General features: G+C 40.5%; 2 protein-coding genes across 5 annotated transcripts in view; both read left to right on the top strand.

The window, feature by feature from the left end:
• The first annotated feature begins 1,499 nt into the window (after nt 1–1,499).
• zgc:154093 (uncharacterized protein LOC777623 homolog) lies at nt 1,500–11,779 on the top strand. Its single transcript, XM_061681888.1, is given in 3 exon segments — nt 1,500–1,658; nt 7,719–8,643; nt 8,645–11,779. Coding segments are annotated over 2 exon segments (780 nt in total). The 5' UTR covers nt 1,500–1,658; nt 7,719–7,884; the 3' UTR covers nt 8,666–11,779.
• A 2,375-nt stretch (nt 11,780–14,154) lies between these two features.
• The window catches only part of ercc2 (excision repair cross-complementation group 2), an 18,711-nt gene continuing 6,015 nt past the window's right edge, over nt 14,155–26,850 (top strand). The window contains exons 1-19 of one of the 4 annotated variants that reach the window (XM_061681963.1): nt 14,155–14,261; nt 14,440–14,539; nt 15,202–15,279; nt 15,350–15,412; nt 15,503–15,616; nt 17,783–17,899; nt 17,984–18,100; nt 18,817–18,940; nt 19,020–19,116; nt 19,244–19,377; nt 19,448–19,616; nt 19,696–19,814; nt 21,331–21,400; nt 23,673–23,742; nt 23,823–23,924; nt 24,220–24,283; nt 24,881–25,002; nt 25,095–25,187; nt 25,265–25,337. In XM_061681963.1, coding sequence (XP_061537947.1) covers nt 14,257–14,261; nt 14,440–14,539; nt 15,202–15,279; nt 15,350–15,412; nt 15,503–15,616; nt 17,783–17,899; nt 17,984–18,100; nt 18,817–18,940; nt 19,020–19,116; nt 19,244–19,377; nt 19,448–19,616; nt 19,696–19,814; nt 21,331–21,400; nt 23,673–23,742; nt 23,823–23,924; nt 24,220–24,283; nt 24,881–25,002; nt 25,095–25,187; nt 25,265–25,337 — 1,831 coding nt within the window. In that variant the 5' untranslated portion in view covers nt 14,155–14,256. Of the gene's footprint in view, nt 14,262–14,439; nt 14,540–15,201; nt 15,280–15,349; nt 15,413–15,502; nt 15,617–17,782; nt 17,900–17,983; nt 18,101–18,816; nt 18,941–19,019; nt 19,117–19,243; nt 19,378–19,447; nt 19,617–19,695; nt 19,815–21,330; nt 21,405–22,610; nt 22,870–23,672; nt 23,743–23,822; nt 23,925–24,219; nt 24,284–24,880; nt 25,003–25,094; nt 25,188–25,264; nt 25,338–26,850 lie in introns of those variants that run through there. The other 3 variants (XM_061681965.1, XM_061681964.1, XM_061681966.1) reach the window with 3 other exon arrangements.

Genomic DNA, 26,850 nt, shown 5'->3' on the forward strand with positions numbered 1-26,850 from the left:
TAAAATAATCCTTACTCCACTTCTCTTCCCATCTACACTATGGTAAAATAATTTGAACCCTGCCCCTAAACGTCTAGCCTAACTGCCTTTCCACCATCTCTCCTGGACACACAATACATCACCCTTTCTTCTAATCATCATGTCAACCAACTCCAGAGCTTTTCCTGTCCTAGCCCCAACATTCAAAGTCCCCACATTCAGTTCTTGGCTCTGTGCTTTCCTCTTCTCTTTCTGCCTAAGAACCCACATTCCACCTCTCCTTCGTCTTCGACCCACCGTAGCTGAATTTCCACCGGCACCCTGTAGGTTAACAGCACCAGTTACGACCGATTTGGTATGGAATTCTTTGGATGAACAATCATATTTGTTTGGCAAAGTTTTAAGCCGGATGCCATTCCTGACGTATGCCTCTGCCTTTATCCGGGCTTGGGACCGGCCTACAGTTTGCACTGGCTTGTGCCCCCATAGGGCTGCATGAAAGGATGCTTTCCAAGCACAAAGCACACAAATGTTGTATAAGGCGTGTGTGGGTTTAATTTTAATTTTCCCCTGTAAGCGTCCCTCGGGACTGTAAACTGGGTGAGCCTTCATATAAACATGCTGACAGAACACATCTGCTTAATTACTATCTTCATCCTCTCCATCACCTAATGAGAGTACAGCTGAGTGTGTGACTCTTCCTTCCCATATTATTATTAAATATAAAAGTAATATTTATTCGATTAGATTAGGAAATAAAATGCGGTTCGTAATCAGATCTGCTAAAACAGTAATTAAACAGTATACATGTATGTGTGGGCTATGAATATACAGTATGTACTGTTTACCCCCAACACACACACTTATTCAGTGCGAGCAACTCCCAGTTAACAGGCATATTTGACTTCTAAAGCAGTCAGTGACACTGAATGTATTAAAAAAGATTTCAAATGTCTAGAATGAGGAAAGTGATGATTCAGATAGACACATTTTGATCTATTTGCGTTGTTTTTTTTTAGTTTTGCTTTGACTGCTTCCTGTTTCTGCTATTTTACTGCTAATCAAATTAAACCACAAATACTAAAATAACGCACACGCACTTCCACATTATGAGTGGTCAAAGTGGTAATTTTAAACCCTCCACGGCCATTGGGACCTTTATAGCACCTATACCTGTTTTATCAATAACCCTGCCTGCGCTAATCCTCTTTACACACGCCAGCGCTTTGATTAGCATTTCATCCCTCATCAAGCCGCAGGAAGTCACACCGGAAGCCAAGCGATCCTCAATCAGATTTGTAACGTATATATACAAGCAACTGTTAAATTGCGTTCTTGTAAATTTTTAGAAGTTATATTACATATGCTTTAATGTATCTCTAATCGCCCATATTGGCTTTTATTTACGAAGCACAGTTTTAATCAAAGTATAATTAAGATGTGTGCTTTTATTTTGAAAAACAATGATAAGCGGCGTATGTCACCATGACTTTAAAAGTGACACTTCCTGGTCACCTCACACAGATGGCTGGTCCACGGGGGGAGAGTCAGTCGACAGTCGCTCGCTGAAGAGCTTTACGTGGGGTGGACCTCGCCGCCACCACGACAGCAACCTCTTACTCAACAATAAAGGAAGAAATATGAAAGAAAAGAGGTGGGAGCCACGGGTCACTTTGTAGGTAAATATCAGCCACACACACACGAGTCAAGGAGGGCTTTCAATTATACACTCGCTAGTCTATTATTAACATGAATAACAAAACAAAACAACAAAAAAGTGTAAAAGTTAGCAGTAGACATGATTTTGACACGCCCTTGGCGACGAGGAGGTGGTGAGCATCTCTCTTTAGAGAGAAAAAAAAAGTCTGTTTTTATGATTGTGATGTCACAGTTTGCGTTTTTATTTATGGTTATTGCCACTACCTGGATCTGTTATTTTTACAAATTATTGACCAGTCTAAAGTCCTGAAAAGTGATGTTTTTGGATATGCGAGGACTCTGTCCAACGTCCGCCAGTGATATTTTTTTTAATAATCTTTAAGATTAGAAAAAAAAGACCCAAAAAAAAGACGAGGTTTAAAGACCCAAAATGTTGCAAATATGCGTGACAGTTCAGATAAGACGAGGCACTCAAGAGACTTGAGCAGGAGGCGGCGGCTGATGACGTCACTGTTGCGTAACAGGGAAGCGCGGTGTTACTCTCGTGACGTCACCGTCTGTCACACACCGCAGCGCATCAGAGGTAGATGACAGGCGAAAGAGATGGGTAGTCCCTACCACAATAAAACACACTACTGTATATAGCGAGTTCACCATTGTTTAGTGCTGTTCGAGGTACAGTGAGCCATTCCCTATCTAATGCCGTCAATGTATCCCACAGTGCATCCTGAAAAGTTGAGATCAGCAGTCCTCACAGTGATCTTACACTAGTACCACGATTTACAAGTGACCCGACTTGGTGGGTTTTTGAGATACAAGTTATCGCTTGGCCTATTTTTTTCTGCTTTGACTTGCAGGCAAAACATTTTAAGATTTGAGTGACTAGATGATGGCAGCGAAATATACAACAAGCAGCCATTTGGCAGATAGTGAACAATTCTTCAAAAAAAGAGGCCAGTGCTTTCTCCCCATCCGCCGTCCAACAAAGGCTAGGGAGCGCTGCGCTCTGCTGAAAAAATATCCATGAGGTCATCAGTTAATACTCTTCGACTTGATTTTCATCGCCAACATATTTGATTGGGAAAAATCTTAATAGACGTTCAACCCCTGATTTGTGAGTGTAAAAAAAAAAAAAAAAAAGCCACCAGAGATAGACATTCACAGTGTTACCTTGACTCAGTAGTGCCCCAGTTTACTAGTATTTTGAATTACAAGTCATCGCCTGATAGGGTTTGTGTGTGTGTGTTATTGCGAGCTTCAGAAAGGCTGCAGCTCAAATAAAGTGGGCAAAAAATGGTTTGCAGTAGTTTTACCTGCACTTCAGTGTCCGAGTGCTGTTAGTGATAGTGGTGGCGGTGACTTAACAACTATTGGAGCGTAGCTGAATCTAGTGACTGAGCGCGAATTGCGATAATGGTGACAGCTGGCAATCTGACGCGAGTACAGCAGTTACTCGCGGGGTGCTCCCATCTGACCTCTGACCTCGCAGTGTCGCATGAGACAAATTGTTGAACAGATGTATAGCCAGGGTCCACCGGAGGTTTCGATGTTTAGTGTTAGTCGACCGTGGACGGTTGGTTTTGGCGGAGTTGTGCAGCTAGTCTGAAGAGCCACTTACCGCTAGCAGCTAAGGCGTTAGCGAGATTAGGCAATAACAGAATAGCGATACAAGAAGGACATAATTCTTGACTTGATATGCTTTAAAGGTAATTAACTGGAAACTGCGTTATAGTGTAAAGCAACCAGTAAATTATCTGGAATGTAGGAAAAGAGTAGACCGCGACAATAAGCATGAATAGCATGAGACGCAATGTACTGTAGTTACACTTGCTAAAACTAGTTTTTCTTTACATTCTTTTTTTATTGTTTTATTTTTTTATGCAAAGTTGCACTATTCCTTTATTAATGGCAAATTAAACATAATTATTTTATTCTCAAATAAATGTTTTTAAATGATTGAACAAAAAAACAACAACACAAGTCACAAAGCAGTTTTTCAGCTAGGCACATGGGCTGTGTGTTTTTCCGACTGTTACAGAGAAAATAATGTTGTATCATTTACAGGGAAAATGTGCATTTTAGTATCTGTGTCATTTTTTTAAAAGTTGCTGTAAGTTTCCAAACAAACTTTAAAAGTAGCTGAATTTGTTGCTTTTCAGAAAGACATTTTTTTAGGGTTGTCTGAAAAGTTGTCAAATCTAGCAACAAAAGTGTTAAATTGGCTTCAATAGCGCAGAAGGCATGTAATTGGTGCTCTCATGTGTTCCGTCAGGTTTGCGCATGTATCCTTTTAAGTAGAGGATGACAAGCGAGTCAAAAACAAAAAAAGCTGTTGGATGGGGTCGTGTTGTTGGTCTTGGCGTCAATAGGATGCTCAGAGCAGAACCAGATGTCGCAATGATGACATCATCAGGTGGAAGAATACTTGTTTGTTTGTAATCACAGTGTGAAGAAAACATTACAACTAAAGCTTTTGTGCAGCTGTAATGTGAATATCTTCACTAAGTAGTAAAGCACTGTTGATGGTAAAAGACAAAAACTGGATGGTAAAAGGTAAAATATTTACTTATATCATACCTGACATTTATTATTTACATAAAAAGAAATATGGCGGAAGTAAAAAGCTATATTGTACTTTGACTATATGTTTAATTATTGCATTTTTAGACTATATAGCATGTAGTCCTTTCATGGCATATCGTTGGCTGGTGTACCTAATGAAGTGGCCAGTGAATGTACATTGTGTGCGTGCCTTCCCCTGTGTGCAGTTAATATAGACTGTTACACACAAAACAGACAAAACTCTGTGTGTGAGTGTGAACATTCACAGGGCCGCTTCACATTCCATCGCCATGACGACACGGACTGAAAACTCATTTTGACTGATAGTAACTTGGCAAACCACGATTACAACATTAGCTAACTGAGAGTGAAACCTGTTGGTGGGCCGATTTGAATGGAATCCTACTACTTATATCTATCTACTAAAATGTCAATTAGTTAACAAAACATTGAATATACTGTTATATACTAAATATACATCAGAACCGCAAAAACAATTGCGACTAGTTCAAACCAAAATTTGTCTGAAAAGTCAAACAAAACTTCAATGTATCATTATGCCTGCAAATCTTACGAGATGTATGCTTTGCTTTTTCTTTGACTTTTATGTGTGTGGGGGTTGTGTGTGCTTGTCTGTTTGATGTCACCACAAAATGTATGCCACTAAATAAAAGTACTATTAAATTATGAAAAAATGCCAATAAATGAATACAAAGATCAGGAAATTTACATTGTTCCTAATTTTTTTTTTAAAAGAAGTTTAATATACAGTAATGTTTAGATTTTATTAAAAATTAATAATGGACAATTTTTTCATCATTTAATATTTTATTAATTCAACCAGAAAATGGCGAGCTAAAAAATACATTATTTAATTGGAAAATCCATTAATAAAATGCTATGTCATTGAATAAATACTTATACATATCTTTTATTAAACAAGTAGAAAATTATTTTTTAAATAGTCATGAAGTAACGTTAGTTAAATGATATCACGATTGAATTGAAAATTCCCATGCAATAATTAAATAGATCATGAAATAAAGAAATAAATGTTTCTTTAATAGGTTCAGTACAGTTATTGAATATGATATTTAACCTTTTAATTAATCAATAAACAATTTTAATAATTCTTTAACATTTCAAGTAATTACCTTTATATGGTCATTATATTGGAATTGGCCACGAACAACTCTCCATACTGTAACGTTACGTATTCCTAAAAGTAGGGCCCCAAAGCATACAACCAAGGACTGGTGACAAAACAAGACTTTTATTCAACCAAAAGAGCTCTGTACAGTGAACATATTCAATTGTAAAACGAAAACATCAACAACAAAAATGTTGACGCGTAAACAAACCCGAGAGTAACACAAACAGATGATTTAGACGAGCAGAGCGCATCCAGAGGCAGATGACGATAAAAAGCCCTGCTGATGTGGAGGATGAGGCTCCGGTTCGCCCGTCCATGGCAGCCACGGGAAAAATCGCAAACACAGAAACAGGCAGGATCACCAGATCATGACACTTACCATGGCATTGACTTTATACAGACAGTATTTACTGACCTCCCCACCAATACACTATATACAGTACATCATACATCTTACTGTTCTGAAACTCAAGGCCCGGGAGCCATAACCAGCCTGCCACCTCATTCAATGTGGCCCGTGAAAACAAATCATTAGTCTACCTCATGTTCTTTTGTACCAATATTGCAAATTGAGATATATTACAAGCATTTTTCTTGTTACCAGACCCCTTCTTAAAATAGCATTAGCTTCTCATTTCAAAACTTAAGTTATCCATCAATTTGTTGTGTATTATGTAATAATATGTCGAGGCCTACATTTACAGTATATGGTTCCAAAGTCATAACGGCCCTCTGACAGAAACCATAACTAGAATGTGGCCCACGACAAAAATATGTTTGACACCCCATTGGGGTCCCTAAAATGTATTGTACACCCATGTGCCTTATTAGTTATTTGTAAGCTTGTGGTATCACATGGTCACAGATTTTTGGCATGCTTGGTTATCGTAAAATGCCACCATTTTCTCCGTCTACTTCTGTAGGAAAGCCTTTGTACTTAACGGGGGGTTTGATTTTTATAAAGAGACAAGTCATTCGTAGATAAAGTAAAAAAAAAAAAACTCAACATTTGTATGTAAAAAATAAAGTTCAACAACAGAATTAGTCCCTTTCATTTTTAATTTTGTTATTTTTAATACATGTCATTATAACTAGCCAATTCTCTAATAAAATATTATTAATTCATTCATTAATCTTCCATAGCACTTATCCTCACTAGGGTCGCAGGTGTGCTGGAGCCTATCCCAGCTATCTTTGGGCGAGAGGCGGGGTAGACTCTGAAGTGGTCACCAGCCAATCGCAGGGCACATATAAACAAAACAACAATTCGCACTCACATTCACAGCTACGGACAATTTAGAGTCTTCAATCAACCTACCACGCATGTTTTTGGGATGTGGGAGGAAATCGGAGTTCCTGGAGAAAACCCACGCAGGCACGGGGAGAACATGCAAAGTCCACACAGGCAGGGCCGGGGATTAAACCCCGGTCCTCAGAACTGTGAGGGAGACGCTCTAACCAGTCGTCCACTGTGCCGCCTAATAAAACAATAATATATATGAAATTGTTTATTTTACTAATATCTTATATTTTACTATTTACAACAAATCAATTAATAGTTATAATGACATACATACATAAAATAGATGTTGTAACTAATCAAATATAGAAAAAAAATTAAATATTTCTATCTTAACCTTTAAACAATAATCAATGCAAATTGTATTGTAGTCTTTAGAATTAATTATAATTAACCAATTGTTTAGTAAAAGTTGTATTATTTACTACAAATTAATTTAATAAATACTTTTTAATTAACCCATTTTTGAAGGGGAAAAAAAACAGCAAAATGATTGCGACAATTGTTACAGGACTCTTGATAATGGAAATACAGTGGTGCAGATAGTGAACCATTCTTCAAAAAGGGGGCTTCAACCTGTTTATTGGCACACCCAGTTGAAGTTTACTGTCAAGTTAAACAGAAAACCGAGCGAATTACACGTTATGTATTTATATCAACCACATAACATTGGCGGCGGCACGGTGGACGATCACGGTGTGAGGATAAGCGGCTCAGAAAATGGATGGATGGATAACATTGGCTTAATAAAGTCTGTTTAGTTAGTTTTTTTAATGATGTTCTTTATCATTTGCGAAAAATGACTAATGCAGCTTACTGAGTAAGTTGTGAAGCTCTTCTTCGTGTGTGTCTCTACAATACTGCCTCTGCGTGGCCAAGGCGCATACACCAGAAGGAGCAGATCTATGTCCTTTGAATTGAAGCAAAAAATGTGGCAAAGTTACGGGCGTTGTCACGGACCTAATTAAACTCGTATCTCAAGGTGCCACTGTTCAAGGTGGGCCAGATGAAAGAGGGGCTGAACTTTGCTTAATCCCTGGTCTAAAATTTGTTCTCTCTGCACAGATTCAAGAAGAAGACAAAGAAGTCTCCCAGAGCACTTTGCGCTGTCCTGGGAGTGGAAGCGTCTTCCTGGACCGTTTGCGCGCCATCGTGGTGGTGTTTCCGGCTCCTGCCGAGCACTCCCGAGTGGTCCGAGGTGTCCGGTGGAGGCGGTGGGTCGCCCCGGAGGATGCCTGCGAAGACCCCGATTTATCTTAAGACAACCACACCCAAACGAGGCAAGAAGACCAAACTGCGTGACGTGCTCTCGGGCGATATGATCAGCCCTCCGTTGGGTGACGTGCGCCACAGCGCCCACGTGGGTCCACAAGGCGAGCGGGACATGTTTGGGGACGTGGGCTTTCTAAGGGGGAAAATGGGCATGTTACCGGCACGTAACGGCCATGCCTGTTCGCACAGCGTGGACGAACGGCAGGAGGACGAAGCCGCCACTTCAGATTACTCATACAATGGATTCCACGACCAGCACTCGTCCTCTGGCTTGTTGAAGTCCACCATCTCCATGCCGGTCTTCATCGCCCACGAGCAAGCACCGCCCAAACCGCCACGCCTGCACCTGGATGATGCCAAACAGCGACACCTAAAGCCTGCGGATCTCCACGACAAGCAGCAGGGGCTGCGCCCCACGGAGAACGGAAGTCGAGACATGTCCATGTCGCCCTCCCTTCGCCGACTGGTCCCCTCGTCCGGGTCCTTCTCGGAGGTCTCATCGGAGGAGTCCGTGTCGGATGCCTGCGGGCCACCGGACGGGCGGCGAGGCCTCAGTCTAGATTCGGACACTGGTCTGAGCAACGAGGATCTCCGCAACGATTCACCCTGCGGACTCTTCGTGCGATCAGACTCTGTGGCGGGCCTGGACCTGGACCTGGATTTGGGGCCATCCATCCTGGAGGACGTGCTGAGGATCATGGACCGTTACAAGGACATTGGACCACCGTTGCGAGCTGTGAGGAAATGGTAGGGAGAGATGGACGATGAGGCCTTTTTCCCAAGTTGATGTAAAGAAAGCCTGATGACAGGCCGGACATTTTGCATACAGTCATTCCAGAGAGTATTCACAGCCCTTCACTTTTCCACATTTTGTCATGCCTTACTTCAAAATGGGTTTTATTAATTTTGTTCCCTGCAATTGGCTAGTGACCAGTTCAGGGTGTACCCTGCCTCTCGCCCCCAGATAGCTGGGATTGGCTCCAGCATCCCCGCGACCTTAGTGAGGAGAAGTGGTACGGACAATGAATGAATGAATAATTTTGTTCCCCAGAATTCTACATACAACAAACACCTTATACTGACAATGTCATTTTTTTTCTGAATACTTTCTGAATGCACTCAAAGTGCACCAGATAAGTATTCACAGTGCATCACTTTTTTTCTCCAAATTTTGTTACAGCCAGGTGTATTATACAAACGTGGAAGCGTTTGGGAATGACATGAACTCAGCCGTGAAAGTGTAGGCTATGTAAATTGACGGAACAGGGTCAGCGGATGCTGAGGCGCATAGTGCGAAGAGGTCACCAACTTGCTGCCTCGTCAATCGGTTAAGACCTCCAAACTTCACGTGGCCTTCAGATTGTCTCAAGAACAGTGCACAGAGAGCTTCATGGCAATGGGTTTCCATGGCAGAGAATCTGCAGCCAAGCCAGATATCACCAACTGCAATGCAAAGCGCTGGACGCAGTAGTGTAAAACACGCTGCCACTGGACTCTAGAGCAGTTGAGACTCGTTCTCTGGAGTGATGAGTCACGCATCTCCATCTGGAAACCTTATGGACGAGTTTGGGTTTGGCAGTTGCCAGGAGAACGGTATTTGTCTGACTGCATTGTGCCAAGTGTAAAGTTTGGTGGAGGGGGGATAACGGTCTGGGGTTATTTTTCAGGAGCTGGGCTTGGCCCCTTAGTTCCAGTGACAGGAACTCTGATTGCTTCAGAATACCAAGAGATTTTGAACAATTCCATGCTCCCAAGTTTGTGGGAACAGTTTGGAGCTGGCCGCTTCCTCTTCCAACATGACTGTGCACCCGTGCACAAAGCAAGGTCCATAAAAATGGATGACAGAGTCTGGTGTGGATGAACTTGACGGGCCTCCACAGAGTCCTGACCCCAACCCAATAGAACACCTTTGGTATGAATTAGAGCGGAGACTGAGAGCCAGGCCTTCTCATCCAATATCAGTGTGTGACATCACGAATGCGCTTCTGGAAGAATGGTCAAACATTCCCATAAACACACTCCTGAACCTTGTGGACAGCCTTCCCAGAAGAGTTGAAGCTGTTATAGCTGCAAAGGATTAACCGACGTCATATTGAACCCTATGGATTAGAAATGGGATGTCACTTAAATCCATATGTGAGTCAAGGCAGGTGAGCGAATATATACAGTATATATTATATATATATATATATATATATATATATATATATATATATATATATTTATATATATTTTTTCTTTTCAAAACTTTTTCCATGTCCCCATGGTGTGTTATTTTGGAATAAGACTTTAAAATGACAAAATGTGGAAACAAAGTGCTGTGAATACTTGAATGCACTTTTAGTGCTGGGAGGCGACAGGCTCAGGCTGGTCCTCAAGAGTCTTATCGCAGCCATCTTCAATGGCCATTAGTGACTTTTTTCTTATGTGAAGCTGTGTAGACTTGGAGTAAAAAAATCACGCAGACGATTAACTGACACTTTGCTGTATATTAGAGAAGACATCTTATGCTTTTTTTCCCCATTATTTAAATTTCCAGTTGTTTTATTAACATCCATGACATGCTTTTGTCAAAATATCTTAAGAATACACCCTTAATTAGCCTGTTTGAGGGCGTGGTCCCTTATCATTCAAATGAGCCACTAGTCACACCAAGACCCTCTACTCCGGGGCAAACACAGTCAATGCATGGTTTCTTTTGTCACTCTGGGAGAGAGCATTTCATCACCCAGCTGCAATTAGTGTAGGAGATCCTGCATTTGGCACACGCAGCAGACACATCGCCAAACACAAGTACCCTGCCCCTATGTTGACAATTTTGCCGAATAATCATATGCCTCTTATTACAAGCTAACAGTACACAGTCATTGCAGCTCTGCTTAACTTTTGGCTTTGACATGATACACTGTGGTCTGGTTGTCACTTTAAAATGGGAGACTTTCACCCTGCCCACCTTCCAAGTCATGGGCAGAGAAAATGACAGTCGGGGTGTTATTATGTAAATCACAATTGAGGCTTGTTCAGACACATTTTCAGAAATACAGTAATGCACTCCAGACACAACTATTTGGAATCAAACATTTCAAAAGTCACTTTTACATGTCCCTAAATATAACATCTTTGCAATAACAAAAACATCTACAATATTTATATGTACTGTATATTCTGTCCATATTGTCCACTCACATCAATATTTGTCTTTTCAACTCGATGTGCTTCAGAAGCTAATGGAAAAGTGATTTTCCATATATAGATTGTTTTTTTCCAACTAAAAATTTATTTAGAGTGCTTGTCCATCTAATGTTGACTTTCACATTATTACAGTAGCCTCTTATTACATGTCATGTATGCGATGTACATTGCTCTATATGTATCAATAAAAATTTTCCATTTGTGAAACTTTAGAGTCTTATGTTTCATCACATACAGTATCCCTCGTTTATCGCGGGGGTTACGGTCCAGAATTCCCTTGCGATAGATGAAAGTTACAAAGTAGTGACCGTTATATTTGTTTCATATATTTTAAATGTTTATGCATAATACCTGTAAAAAATTTGCATGTGAAGTATGTGTGTCCACTTGGGATGTCATCCTCTTGTTCTACACTGTAGTATCTGACTTTGAATGTGTGTGCTGTAAAGAAAAGGACTTGGTCTGTTGAGTGACGTGAGTCTGTGAATGAGAGCGTAGCGATGCCTGCTGTTGACTCAGGATAGCGGCTGGCTGTTAACTGGCTAATCGTACGCTTGTCTGCGTATCGAGTACCTCTGGGCGTGAGTTGTGGCCGTGCAGCTAGTGTGTGAATGCGCTTGTTTGTTTTGTTACTGTTGTTCAATAAAGTGATTGGAAGTGCACTGGCAACTGTTTATTTTCGACCCCCTGTGGAGGGATTACAATTCATTCTAACTAGCGGTGGTAGGCTATTAAATTAGCCTGCAATTTTTACCGTAGGCATGCTTTTCGTAAGACAGTTCTGCTTTGCCGTAGATGCGTTGGCCCTCATTCACTAACCGTGCGTACACACAGATTTGTGCTTGCGTAAGCACGTTTGACGTACAAATGTGTCATTCATCAGTATGTTTTTAATCATACCCTGCAAACCAATTTAGAACCTCCACAGACCATGTGTACGCACAAATAATTTTGCTGTGCTATATGTATTCCTTGCAATATGTATTTTAACAACACATGCAGTGTTCGCTCACGCTCTGCTCTAAAATTGTTTTTGTATGTGTAGGTTTTGTGCCTCATTCTCTAAATTAACTTTGGAATTAATTAAAACTGATTAACATGATTATTTGGCTATATGTTGTCTGTTTCTGTTTTGCAAGCTTTCCGATGAAACCAACTTTTGGAATATAGGATAAAGATTAAGAAATAAATACATTATAAAAATACATCTTTAATTCAATCAATAACAATGCCATTAAATAATGTTATGAAATAATTAGAAATGGCATTTAAATATTAAAAACATTTAAATATTTTAATATTTAAATATATTAAAAACACCCAATTAATGTAAAACAATAATTATAAATGTGCAATATCTGAAGAAAACAAATAAAGTGAAACAACATGTTTCTCTGGAGAACTTGTTTGATACAAAAAAAGTAATTTTTATGGACAGATGAAAGAAAAGTAGAGCTTTGTAGCAATGCACACAAACAGTATGTTTACAGACCGCACAATGAAGCCTTTCAGGAAACGAACACCCTCCACGAGTCAAGCATGGCATAGGATCCATAATGCTGTGGGGCTGCTTTGTTACATCTGGTCCTGGAAGGCTTGACTATCACGGCTATCATCAAATCAGAAAATTATTAGGAGATTTTAGAGCGAAATGTCTTACCCAGTGAAATAAAACTTGTTTTGAAGTGAAGATTATGGGTCCTCCAGCAAGACAAAGATCCAAAGCACACATCCAAGAACACACAGGAGTGGTTGAAAAGGTAAAAAATTTACTGTTTTAAAACTGCCAGAAATGAGTCCTGATCTGCAGCTGGTCTGGTCGACTGGTTAGAGCATCTGCCTCACAGTTCTGAGGACCGGGGTTCAATCCCCGGCCCCGCCTGTGTGGAGTTCGCATGTTCTCCTCGTGCCTGCGTGGGTTTTCTCCGGGCACTCCGGTTTCCTCCCACATCCCAAAAACATGCATGAATTGGAGACTCTAAATTGCCCGTTGGTTTGGATGTGAGTGTGGACAGTTGTTTGTTTCTATGTGCCCTGCGATTGGCTTGTAACCGGTCCAGGGTGTACCCCGCCTCCTGCCCGATGATAGCTGGGATAGGCTCCAGCACTCCCGTGACCCTTGTGAGGATAAGCGGCTCAGAAAATGGATGGATGGATGGAGTCCTGATCTCAATCCAATTGAAAATGTTTGGGTGGAGCTGAAATCTGCCATTGTGGAAAAGAACCCTGCAAATGTTGAAGAGCTTGAACAAATTGCAAAGGAAGAGCGGGAGAAAATACCACCTGAGAAGTGCAAAAAGCTTATAGATTGATACAAGAAACATTTGGAGGCTGTCATCACTGCCAAAGGCTGTACAACCAAATATTAAGGAGGGGTGCCACTGCCAATGTTGCTCACATGCTGTTTTGTTTTGTTTTCTTTGAAAATTACATCTAGGTGGAAAAAAAACAAAACGTGTTTTCTCTGTTAAATTACTTTGGACCTCCAATTAAAAGATCCTGATGATAAAAATTTGGTACATTTCCATTTATTTCTGAAGATATTATACTGGGTATGAAAAAAAAATGAAGGGGTGCCAATAATGGTGAGCACGACGGTATATAATCTTAAACCATAACGCAACAATTTAGTACTATATTGTTCTCAGTCTTTGCACATACTATCAGCCTTATCTTCAAACATATTTAATGTATTTAGAAACAAAACAAGACAATGAGTTCAGCTCCACTTTAAAAATAGTAAAAAATTACATTAGGTTTTGTCAAAATTAAATATGCATTTCAAATGTTATTAAATAATAAAAACATTAAATAAATAAATAAATGCCGTAAAATTAATAAATTTGAAGTTTCATTAGTTAAATTATCTAACTAATTAACTAATATTATCGTACATATTTGTGTTATATTCCGAAAGTCGCGACATATACTGTACTGTACATTTCAGGACAGTATGTTGTTGTTTGTACTCCCGTGCTACACGAGGTGGCGGTATAACAAACCTGCGTCGTCAATGTTCAATCCTTTTAGAAGGCGAAGAAAAAGAAGGGAGGCTTCCGCTCACAACAAACTTGTCCATGACAGCTTGTAAATGAATAAAGTCATACAAGTGTCATAGAAACGGAGACATTTAGCAACAATGAAGTAAGTATTTAGTGTTTTTAACATCGACGTTATTGTACTTTAACGCCCGTAGACGTGATGTTATAACTGGTGTTATGAAATAGTCGCGTTTGCTTAGCTTCGCTTGCTAAATTGAAGCTAGCGTCAATAGAAAACTTGTATTGACATAAATGGCTTTCAAAACGCATTATTATTTCAGGCTCAACATCGACGGTTTGTTGGTGTATTTCCCCTACGATTACATCTATCCTGAACAATACTCGTACATGCTGGAGCTCAAGAGGACGCTGGATGCTAAGGTGGGAGAAGTACATCACGATACACTTAAGTATTTATTAATTATAATAATAACTTTGATTTATACAGCGCCTTTCGTGGGACCTATGGACCCTAAACAGTAACTCATGAGGGGAAATATAATGTACAGTTTCAAGAAAAAATATTAGTGGTCGTGTAAACCGTGTGTAAAAGTAATACAGTAGTCGTGTACACTCTTTGGAATGACCTGGATTTCTGCATAATTTGGCCATAAAATGTGGTCTGATCATCATCTAACTGACATCAATAGTCCAACACTGCTAAAACTAATACCACACAAACAATTATATGTTGCCATGTTTAAATTAGACACATCATGTAAACAGTCACAGTGCAGGATTGGATAAAATACGTGAACCCCCTGGCTAATAGTTCCTCCAAGAGCTAATAGGTGTCAGCCAACTTAAGAGTCTAATCAATGTGACATGATTGGAGGTGTTAGTTAAAGCTACCGTGCCTAATACATAACACCAATCTTTAAAAACCGTTTGGCTGTAACGAAACCTCATATGTTGGGATTGTTGGAACCCGAGGACCATCTGTAGATTGATTTCGTTGTGATTCCAATTTAGTTCATTAGGTCAGGACGAGCAAGACCAGCATTTGCACAACGAAAATAATGGCAGTCTTTTTGTACTTTCAGGGCCATGGTGTCCTGGAGATGCCGTCAGGAACTGGCAAGACCATCTCACTGTTGTCGCTCATTGTTGCGTACCACAGGGTGAGTTTCGCCCTGCATTTATGTTTTGGTCCGGTTCCTTGCCCGAAAGCTTCTACTTTTTTCTTCTCAGGCGTTCCCTCAGGAAGTCACCAAGCTGATCTACTGCTCCCGAACAGTCCCCGAGATTGAGAAGGTGACCCAAATCAGCTCCATCAACATCAACATCGACACGTACAGTTTTTTTATACACATAACCTTTCAGGGTCACTTTTTTTTTTGTTAGGTGGTGGAGGAGCTGAGAAAGCTGATGGAGTTTTATGCCAAGGAGACAGGCGAGAGAAATAACTTCCTGGCTCTGGCGCTCTCTTCCCGCAAGAACCTTTGCATTCATCCGGAGGTGAGCCGTCAAGCACTCGGAAGCATAAAAGTACCCTGAAACCCTTGTCTGTGTTAGCCATGTACAACCCCAATTCCAATGAAGTTGGGACGTTGTGTTAAACATAAATAAAAACAGAATACAATGATTTACAAATCATGTTCAACCTATATTTAATCAAATACATGACAAAGACAAGATATTTAATGTTTAAACTGATAAACTTTATTGTTTTAAGCACGTAATTATTAACTTAGAATTTTATGGCTGCAACACATTCCAAAAAAGCTGGGACAGGGTCATATTTACTACTTTGTTACATCAACTTTTCTTTTAACAACATAGAATAAATGTTTGGGAACTAAGGACACTAATTGTTGAAGCTTTGGAGGTGGAATTCTTTCCCATTCTTGCTTGATGTACAGCTTCAGCTGTTCAATAGTCCGTGGTCTCCGTTGTCGTATTTTACGATTCATAATACGCCACACATTTTCAATGGGAGACAGGTCTGGACTGCTGGCAGGCCAGTCTAGTACCCGCACTCTTTAACCACGAAGCCATGCTGTTGTAACACGTGCAGAATGTGGTTTGGCATTGTCTTGCGGAAATAAGCAGGGGCGTTTATGAAAAAGATGTTGCTTGGATGGCAGCATATGTTTCTCCAAAACCTGTATGTACCTTTCAGCATTAATGATACCTTCACAGATGTGTAAGTTACTCATGCCATTGGCACTAACACAGCCCCATACCATCACAGATCCTGGCTTTTGAACTTTGCGTCCATAACAGTCCGGATGGTTCTTTTCCTCTTTGGCCCGGAGGACACGACACCCACAATTTCCCAAAACAATTTGAAATCTGGACTCGTCAGACCACTGAACACTTTTCCACTTTGCATCAGTCCATCTTAAATGAGCTCGGGCCAAGAGAAGCCGGTGGCGTTTCTTGGTGTTGTTGATAAATGGCTTTTGCTTTGCATAGTAGAGTTTCAAGTTGCACTTACGGATGTAGCGCCGAACTGTATTTACTGACATTGGTTTTCTGAAGTGTTCCTGAGCCCATGTGGGGATATCCTTTACACATTGATGTCGGTTTTTGATCCAGTGCCGCCTGAAGGATCGAAGGTCACGGGCATTCAATGTTGGTTTTCGGTCTTGCCGCTTACATGCAGTGATTTCTCTAGATTCTCTGAACCTTTTGATGATATTATGGACCGTAGATGATGAAATCCCTAAATTCCTTGCAATTGTACGTTGAGGAACATTATCCTTAAACTGTTCAACTATTTTCTCACGCACTTGTTCGGAAAGAGGTGAAGCTCGCCCCATCTTTGCTTGTGAATGACTGAGCAATTCAGGGAAGCTCCTTTTATACCCAATCACGGCACCCACCTGTTCCTAATTAGCCCGTTCACCTGTGCGATGTTCCAAACAGGTGTTTGATGAGCATTCCTCAACTTTTTCATTCTTTTTTGCCACCTGTCCCAGCTTTTTTGGAACGTGTTGCAACCATAAATTTCTAAGTTAATGATTATTTGCTAAAAGCAATAAAGTTTATCAGTTCGAACATTAAATATCTTGTCTTTTTAGTGTATTCAATTAAATATAGTTTGAACATGATTTGCAAATCATTGTATTCTGTTTTTATTTATGTTTAACACAACGTCCCAACTTCATTGAAATTGGGGTTTTACAAGGTCTAGCCTGGAGAAAGTCACTTACTGGAAAAAATGATTCATTTATAGAGCATTTAAACAAAAACATCAACCATAGCTGTAAGAAGCTGGTGTACATAAGAGCGTGTACAACATACATTAAATAAATTCCATAAATAAAAATGTCATTAAATAATTTGAAATTCTATTAACTCTATTGAAAAGTCATTGAATAACAAAGTCATTAAATAATTGTTTCATTAGATATTAAAATTTTTAATTAAATGATTAAAATTTCAATTAAATATTTAAAAATGCCATTGCATAAACAATTATATTGTTAAAATAAAAGTTGATAATGACATGACAATATGTTGGTCTATCATCTCTCAGTCATGAAAGAATGATTAATAATTAACGCTTTTTGATAATTATTTAAGGTTATATGTCACAATTAAATGAATGATTCAACATTTTTACATGTTTTTTCCCCACATTTTTAGTGAATTGATATTCCTTTATTGCTGTTCCAGGTGAGCAGCCTGCGCTTTGGAAAGGAGGTGGATGGTAAGTGTCACAGTCTGACGGCGTCATACATTCGCGCACAAAATCACATCAACCCCAACCAGCCTGTTTGTCGCTTCTATGAGGTAAGCACACCGCCGCGCGTCGCACGTCTACCTCCACTTCCTGCTGGGCGAGATTTGAGCAAAGTTCTCTGATCTGCCCGTCAGGAGTTTGACGCTGTGGGCCGGCAAGTGCCGCTTCCCACCGGCATCTACAACCTGGATGACCTGAAGGACTTTGGCCGCAGGAAAGGATGGTGTCCCTACTACCTGGCACGCTACTCGGTACAAACAGGAAGTGGAAACATGCTACTGCGATAGTTTTAGGGCAACACTTTCACTTGGGGATCCTCCGAAACAGCTGCAACTGAGGAGTAACAGAAGAGCCTTTATTTGTTTACACACAGAACCCAGCAGAGGCAGAATATTGTCACAACTGTGTGCACTTTCACACAGAAGAGCATCATCTTGCAATAAGATAATTGGATAACATTAGCATATTTGGACTGAGCTTTACAAGCCTCTTTCACACACAGACCCAGCAAAGGCAGATATTGGAGCCTCCCGAATGTCTTTGGCCTTATTATTAGCCTCTTTCATCCAGAGATCCTGAAAAATGTCCACATCTGAGCCGTGAAAAAAGGACGCAGAAGTCTGATATTAAATAATTTCAGTGTCCTTGAGCTGAGCTTTAGCCTCTTTCACGCAGTTATGCCTCAAAATAGCCTAATCAAAACCGTTACAGAAAAATGTGTCTTTGTTCTTTTACACAGAACGCAGCAAAGTCAGTCTATAACTGTGCACACTTTTATGCAGGCACACAGCAGTCTGATAATTTGATGATATCGGTGTCCTTGGACTGAGTTTTTAGCCTCTTTTATACAAAGATCTGTGACAGAAAAGAAGCTCTGCTTGGTTTTTGACATGGAACCAAAATGCTTGAAACATGAGTTTCTTGGTGGAGGTCACAATAGCATCCATGTTTGTGTTCCTGTGGTCAGATCCTGCATGCCAACATCGTGGTGTACAGCTACCACTATCTGCTGGACCCGAAGATAGCAGACCTGGTGTCCAAGGAGCTGGCCAAGCAGTCTGTGGTGGTCTTCGATGAGGCGCACAACATCGGTCGGTTTCATCTCGCTCTACTATGCATGCACCCGAAATTTGCGCTCATGACTTAAGAAACATTTCTCGTCCTCGGCAGACAACGTGTGCATTGACTCCATGAGTGTTAACATCACAAGGCGGACGCTGGACCGTTGCCAGGGTAACGTGGACACGCTGCAGAACACCATACACAAGTAAGAACGTACTTGAAGAATCTCTCAAAATATTTATTTTTTACAAAACATATTAACTTTTAGAAAGGTTTTTTTTTTTTTTAAAATGTCACATGAGCTGGCACAATCAACTTTGTGCCTTTGACAGGATCAAGGAGACGGACGCTGCCAAACTGAAGGAGGAATATCGCCGCCTGGTGGAGGGCCTGAAGGAAGCCAACGTTGCGCGGGAGACTGATGTCTACCTCGCCAATCCCGTACTGCCGGACGAGATCCTAAAAGGTAAGAACACTGCCTGTGACGTGAATATTCAGTTTATCCGATTGACTGGTTGGTCCCCTGGTGCCCGCAGAGGCCATTCCCGGCACCATCCGGACCGCCGAGCATTTTGTCGGCTTCCTGAAGCGCTTCATGGAGTACTTGAAGTCCCGTCTGAGGGTGCAGCATGTAGTCCAGGAAAGCGCCCCACAGTTCCTCAAAGACATCTTTGACAAAGTCTGCATCGACCGCAAGCCTCTCAGGTCCCCGCCGCCGCCGTCACTTATTCGTCTCGTGTCACGTGACATGCCGACTCAGTGCCGATTGGACGGCATTTTGCAGGTTTTGCGCCGAGCGTCTGCAGTCACTGTTACGGACGCTGGAGATCGCAGACCTCACAGATTTCTCCGCCGTCACGCTCATCTCCAACTTTGCCACGCTGGTCAGCACTTACAGTCAAGGTGCGTTCAGAGGTGGCTGCCGGGGTCCTGATGGGCCTCCGTTTTGATTCAAGAGTTCACTGTCCTGGAGGCAGTTTTCAATCAAAACTGAGGCACTTGGGAATTAGAAATGAGACACTTGAATCAAAATGGACAAACTTTTGACTTAAAACACAAACTTTTAATTGAATGGAGGCACTTTTGAGGAATGGTTTGTCTGTCTTGACTCAAAGATTCAGATTCAAAAGTGCCTCTGTGACATAGATAGTTCGTTGTATTAAAAAGAAAAAAAGGCATACAGTATATCCATCCATCCATCCGTTTTCTTTACCGCTTATCCTCACTAGGGTCGCAGGCTGCTGGAGCCTATCCCAGCTATATTCGCACTCACATTCACACCTACGGGCAATTTAGATTCTTCAATCAACCTACCACGCATGTTTTTGGGATGTGGGAGGAAACCGGAGTGCCCGGAGAAAACCCACGCAGGCATCGGAAGAACATGCAAACTCCACACAGGCGGGGCCGGGATTTGAACCCCAGTCCCCAGAACTGTGAGGCAGATGTGCTAACCAGTCGCCCACCGTACCTGCATACAGTATATTCTCAAGAAAATGTTTTTAGAAAAGAAAGAAGAAAAGTCCTTACAGGCATAATTGGATTGTATTCTCCATTTTGATTCCAAAGTGCCTCTGTTTAAATTTAAATTTGCTTAATTTTCATTTAACTTCCTGCCCCCAGCTTAGTTTAAAAATTTCTCCATTTCAATTCCAAAGTTCCTCTATTTTGATTCAAAACCTCCTCCACTTTCGCACTAAAACGTAGGGCTGGGTGATAATGGGGGGGAAAAAAAAAAAAATCACAATAAAAAGACGATTATTCATTGATTTGATTGATTATTATTGATTTCTAAACTTTATTTATTCAACTACCAAAACTCAACTTTAAATATAACCTTAAAGAGTAAAAAATAAAATATTAATATATTAAAATAAGCAGAATAAAAAAAACGAATACAAATAAATACATGCTGTTCCTGCTCTGTGGGGCTGTGTATGCAAATACATTAACATAAATAGAGTAGAAGAAGAAAGTTGAAATAACTTTGTCTTTAGCTATTGATATAACTATTTTTTCACAAATTAGGGAGAATATATGCCTGTGAGTATTGTTATAGTACCTGTCTGTATACGTTACGACAGCGTTGGTGTGTGAATATTTATTTGAATGTAAATCTCTTCCATGATTTTGGTATACCATCAATATGGTTTTCCATTGAGTGCTAGCATTAGGTTGGTGAGGTTTCTAAGACGAAGTATGTGTTTTATTTATGCTCAGGGAGGGCAGAACGGTCACACGCATGCTACAAGCAACACAGGTGCATCCAGGATGCTTTTACAGGACCAAGCACCATACCGATCGGCACATTAATAATTTTGCTTCAATTATATTTTTATGATTGTTAGAAATCAAAATCATTATTGAATTTTGATTAATCGCCCAGCCCTGCTAAAATGTGAAACATTTTTCCTCAAAGGTTTTACCATCATCATCGAGCCATTTGAAGACAGAACGCCGACCATCGCCAACCCTGTGTTGCACTTCAGGTAGGTAGGTCTGTGTTGTTGTGTGGTCAGTGTTGTTTTTCGTTACCGCCACCTAGGAACTGGACTGAAATCATATCTCATTCATTCATTCATTTCAAACGTTTTTGTTGTTGTTGCACAAACCATGTTGAGTCACAAATTAAATTAATAATTTTGTAGTTTTTGTTTTGTAAATAGGCCTTAAAATGAGCATGCAAAAACATCCATCCATCCATTTTCTGAGCCGCTTCTCCTCACTAGGGTCGCGGGCGTGCTGGAGCCTATCCCAGCTGTCATCGGGCAGGAGGTGGGGTACACCTTGAACTGGTTACCAGCCAATCGCAGGGCACATACAAACAAACAACAATTCACACTCTCATTCACACCTACGGGCAATTTAGAGTTTTCAATCAATCTACCATGCATGTTTTTGGGATGTGGGAGGAAACCGCAGTGCCCGGAGAAAACCCACGCAGGCACGGAGAGAACATGCAAACTCCACACAGGCGGGGCTGTGTGTGGGGATTGAACCCCACTCCTCAGAACTGTGAGGCTGACGCTCTAACCAGTCGAAAAAAAAAAAGTCTTTTTTTTTTTTTTAAACGACACCAATAACTTGCACTTATTAAATTCACAGTTCTATGAAAAATCTGGTGACTGATTTTTCTCGGTATATTTTTCAGTCAAACCAGTAGACGAACACTTGTGTTTCAGATTGTTTGGCCTTGGTGGAGGTCTGTGCTCTACAACATTCAGGTTGTAATCAGACAACTGGTTGAAACCTTTGGGGGCAAAAAATAAAATATTATTATTTTGTTGAAAAAAAGAACACAGGAAAATATTTTTGGTCGGATTTTATTATTATTATTATTATTATTATTATTATTTTTTTTTTTTGAATAAAGAAATATTTTTTTTGTTAAAAAATATTGTTTTAGCAAAAATAAAGTAAGGGAAAAGTAACATCTTAGAGGAAAAAAATGTAAAAATGTTTTTTTATTGAGGAAATGTTTCATTTTAGAGGAAACACATTTTGGAGTGGAAAAGCATTTTTTTTTCTGAAGGTAAAAAGTTACATTTTTGAAAAAAAAAATCTTATTAAAACTATTTTTTTAAAGAAAAAACGCTTAATTTTTATAAGTATTTAAAAAGGGAGGGTGGGGTATTATTTTGAGAAAAAGGTCTTAAAAAACCTACTACATGATCTCTGACGTGTATGGTTTTCCCTCAGCTGCATGGACCAATCTATTGCCATCAAACCAGTCTTTCAAAGGTTCCAGTCAGTCATCCTAACGTCTTTTTTTTTCAAAATGATACCAATAACTTCACTTATTAAATTTACTGTTCTGGTGACTGATTTTCCTCGGTATATTTTTCAGTCAAATCAGTAGACGAACACTTGTTTCAGATTGTTTGGCCTTGGTGGAGGTCTGTGCTCTACAACATCCATCCATCCATTTTCTGAGCCGCTTATCCTCACTCGGGTCGCGGGCGTGCTGGAGCCTATCCCAGCTGTCATCGGGCAGGAGGCGGGGTACACCCTGAACTGGTTGCCAGCCAATCGCAGGGCACATACAAACAGACAACCATTCGCACTCACAGTCACACCTACGGGCAATTTAGAGTCTCCAATTTATGCATGTTTTTGGGATGTGGGAGGAAACCGGAGTGCCCGGAGAAAACCCACGCAGGCACGGGCAGAACATGCAAACTACACACAGTCGGGGCCGGGGATTGAACCCGGGTCCTCAGAACTGTGAGGCTGACACTCTAACCAGTCGTCCACCGTGCCGCCTGCTCTCAACATTCAGGTTGTAATCAGAGAACTGGTTGAAACCTTTTTGGGGGAAAATTTATTATTTTGTTGAAAAAAGAACAGGAAAATATTTTTGGTAGGATTTGTTTTTATTTTTTATTATACTATTTGTTTTAATAAAGTATTTTTTTTTAAAAGTAAAAGCAGTCTTGTTTCAGCAATTTTTTTTAAAGCAAACTAAATTTCAGGGAAAAGTAAAACTTTGGAGGAAAATAAAAAAAAATTAATAAATGTTTTTCTTTTTTTTTTTATTAAGGAAAAGTTTCATTTTAGAAGAAACATTTTGTGTGAAAAAAATGAGGAAAAGTATTTTTTTTCCTGAAGGTAAAAAGTTTAATTTTTGAAAAAAAGCTTAATTCTTATAAAGGTCTTTAAAAATGGGGGGGAAAGTATAATTTTAGTATATTTCTTTGCGAAAAGGGTCTTAAAAAACCTACTACATGATCTCTGCCATGGTTTTCTCTGGTTTTCCCTCAGCTGCATGGACCCGTCTATTGCCATCAAACCAGTCTTTCAAAGGTTCCAGTCAGTCATCATAACGTCGGGGGTAAGTCTTCCGGCCTCCGTGTTCCAGCTTTGTCTCAGCCGGAACCTTTTATCACGCGCTCCCATGTTTGTCCTGACTAGACGCTTTCCCCACTGGATATCTACCCTCGCATCCTGGACTTCCGGCCTGTCACCATGGCTTCTTTTACCATGACGCTGGCTCGAACCTGCCTCTGTCCGCTGGTGTGTGTGCTGTCCCTTCCTGAGTATGGATAGCAATGAAGTTCCAGATATGACATGGGATTTCTTTTTATTATTGTGGCCACTAAATAGTTATAATGTGCACACAAAATAGTAACTCGTGGGTTTAATATCATTCCCATTAACAACTTGAACATCTGGGTAAGCAAATGGAGCCCACCTTCGGTAAAGTTTGCATTATTTGATGTCCTCTACCTTATTATTTGTATAGAAGGCACACTCAATTTTATTACCCATAATGATAATATTGATATTAATTTGTATCCTGGATTTACAGATTGTCGGGCGAGGAAACGACCAAGTGGCTCTGAGCTCCAAGTTTGAGACCAGAGAGGATTTCGGTGAGTCGAAAAATATTTCCAACATTTATGAAACATGTTTTTCCTGACTCAAATTGAGGCAGAAGTGGTACCATTCTTATCTTTAAAACACGTGCGAATACAGCACCCCTAAATGTGGTCTTATTAAATCGTTTGTTGAACATTGTCTTGACCCATTTTATTGACACATTTAAAAACATTTGTATTCGGCAAAATGTCCCCATACACATCTTTAAATCCCCCAAAATAAAACGTCAAATAAAAAAGTTTTTGTTTTAACTTGAGGAGCATAGTGTTACCTTTATTTAATGCATTTTTCTTTTTCTATTGCCTACTTTTGGATATCCCTCATCTCATGACACGTCAAGGTTCCAGACTCTCGTCTGTGGATGCTGCGTGGGGCCACAATGCATCTGGCATATTTTACTAAGCATGCATTCTGTAATACGTATGTCTTGAGTAAGATTTATTTTCGCTGTGCCACTGTAACAACAGCAACAAGGGTAGTTGTAGTGTTGTCACAACTTTTTGAGCCAGAGGCGGCCCGTAATAAGGCGGAAGCGGTGGCGCTGCCAAAGTTTATATCCAGGAAAAACACTAACAGATTTTTTTTTCTAGCTGTGATTCGTAACTATGGCAACCTGCTCTTGGAGATGTCTGCCGTGGTTCCTGATGGCATTGTGGCGTTTTTCACCAGCTACGTCTACATGGAAAACATTGTGGCGTCCTGGTACGAGCAGGTCAGCGTGGATTCACTCACAAGCTGCTCATTAGCATTGCGCTCACGTAGCAGCTAACAGGCTACGTTTGTGGTTTTTTTTGTGTGTTCCAGGGTATTCTGGAGAACATTCAGAAGAACAAGTTGATCTTCATCGAGACGCAGGACGCCGCAGAGACCAGTATGGCACTGGAGAAATACCAGGAGGTGATGTCCACTTCCTGGTCACGCGTTAAAGGGATTTCGCCTCTCAATTTTTCCCCGCTCTTTCATTCTCTTCACAGGCGTGTGAGAACGGCAGAGGAGCCATCCTGCTGTCGGTGGCACGAGGGAAAGTTTCGGAGGGGATTGATTTTGGTAAATGCTGAAAAATGGGAAATCAGTGTTGCAAGTACAACAATTTCCTGTTGAACAAACAACAAGTGACCTTGTAAAGAAAAAAATATATTTCTAAAGAAAATTATTTTTTATAAAAGTATTTTTTTCCAGAATAATCATTTTAAGGTCATTTTCAGGGAAACGGTAATAATCTTATGAGAATAGCTACATTTATTTACAAAAGTTTTTTTTTAGGAATATGTTGCACTTTAGAATTTTGTTAGAAGAAAAGTTTAATTTTTAGGAAGGTTGTAGTCTTGAAATAAGCCATGTTTTTATGAAATCACATTTTTTAATGAATATACAGTGGGTAAGGAAATTATGTCGGTCCCCCTTAAATTTTTCACTCTTTGTTATTGCAGACATTTGCTAAAATCATTTAAGTTAATTTTTCCCCTCATTAATGTAGACACAGCACCCCATATTGACAGAAAAACATGGAATTGAGATGGTTCTACACCTTCATTGGAGTCCAGCTGTGTTTGATTATACTGATTGGACTTGATTAGGAAAGCCACACCCCTGTCGATATTAGACCTTACAGCTCACAGTGCTTGTCAGAGCAAATAAGAAACATGAGGTCAAAGGAACTGCCTGAAGAGCTCAGCGAGTGAATTGTGGCAAGGCGCAGATCTGGCCAAGGTTATAAAAAAAAAAAATTCTGCTGCACTTAAGGTTCCGAAGAGTACAGTGGCCTCTATAATCCATAAATGGAAGACGTTTGGGTCGACCAGAACCCTTCCTAGAGCTGGCTGTCTGGCCAAACTGAGCAATCGGGGGAGAAGAGCCTTGATGAGAGAGGTAAAGAAGAACACAAAAATCACTCTGGCTGAGCTCCAGAGATGCAGTCGGGAGATGGGAGAAAGTTCTACAAAGTCAACCATCACTGCAGCCCTCCACCAGTCGGGGCTTTATGGCAGAGTGGCCCGACGGAAGGCTCTCCTCAGTGTAAGACACATGAAAGCCTGCATGGAGTTTTCTAAAAAACACTTGAAGGACTCCAAGATGGTGTGAAATAAGATGCTCTGGTCTGATGAGACCAAGATAGAACTTTTTGGCCTTAATTCTAAGTGGTATGTGTGAAGAAAACCAGGCACTGCACATCACCTGTGCAATACAGTCCCAACAGCAAAGCATGGTGGTGGCAGCATCATGCTGTGGGGGTGTTTTTCAGCTGCAGGGACAGGACGACTGGTTGCAATCGAAGAAAAGATTAATGCGGCCAAGTACAGGGATATGCTGTACGAAAACCTTCTCCAGAGTGCTCAGGACCTCAGACTGGGCCGAAGGTTCACCTTCCAAAAAGACAATGACCCTAAGCGCACAGCTATAATAATGGAGTGGCTTCAGAACAACTCTGTGACTGTTCTTGAATGGCCCAGCCAGAGCCCTGACTTAAACCCAATTGAGCATCTCTGGAGACCTGAAAATGGCTGTCCACCAACGTTCACCATCCAAACTGACAGAACTGGAGAGGATCAGCAAAGAAGAA

This window comes from Phycodurus eques, chromosome 7, assembly GCF_024500275.1.
Source record: "Phycodurus eques isolate BA_2022a chromosome 7, UOR_Pequ_1.1, whole genome shotgun sequence".
NCBI lineage: Eukaryota > Metazoa > Chordata > Actinopteri > Syngnathiformes > Syngnathidae > Phycodurus > Phycodurus eques.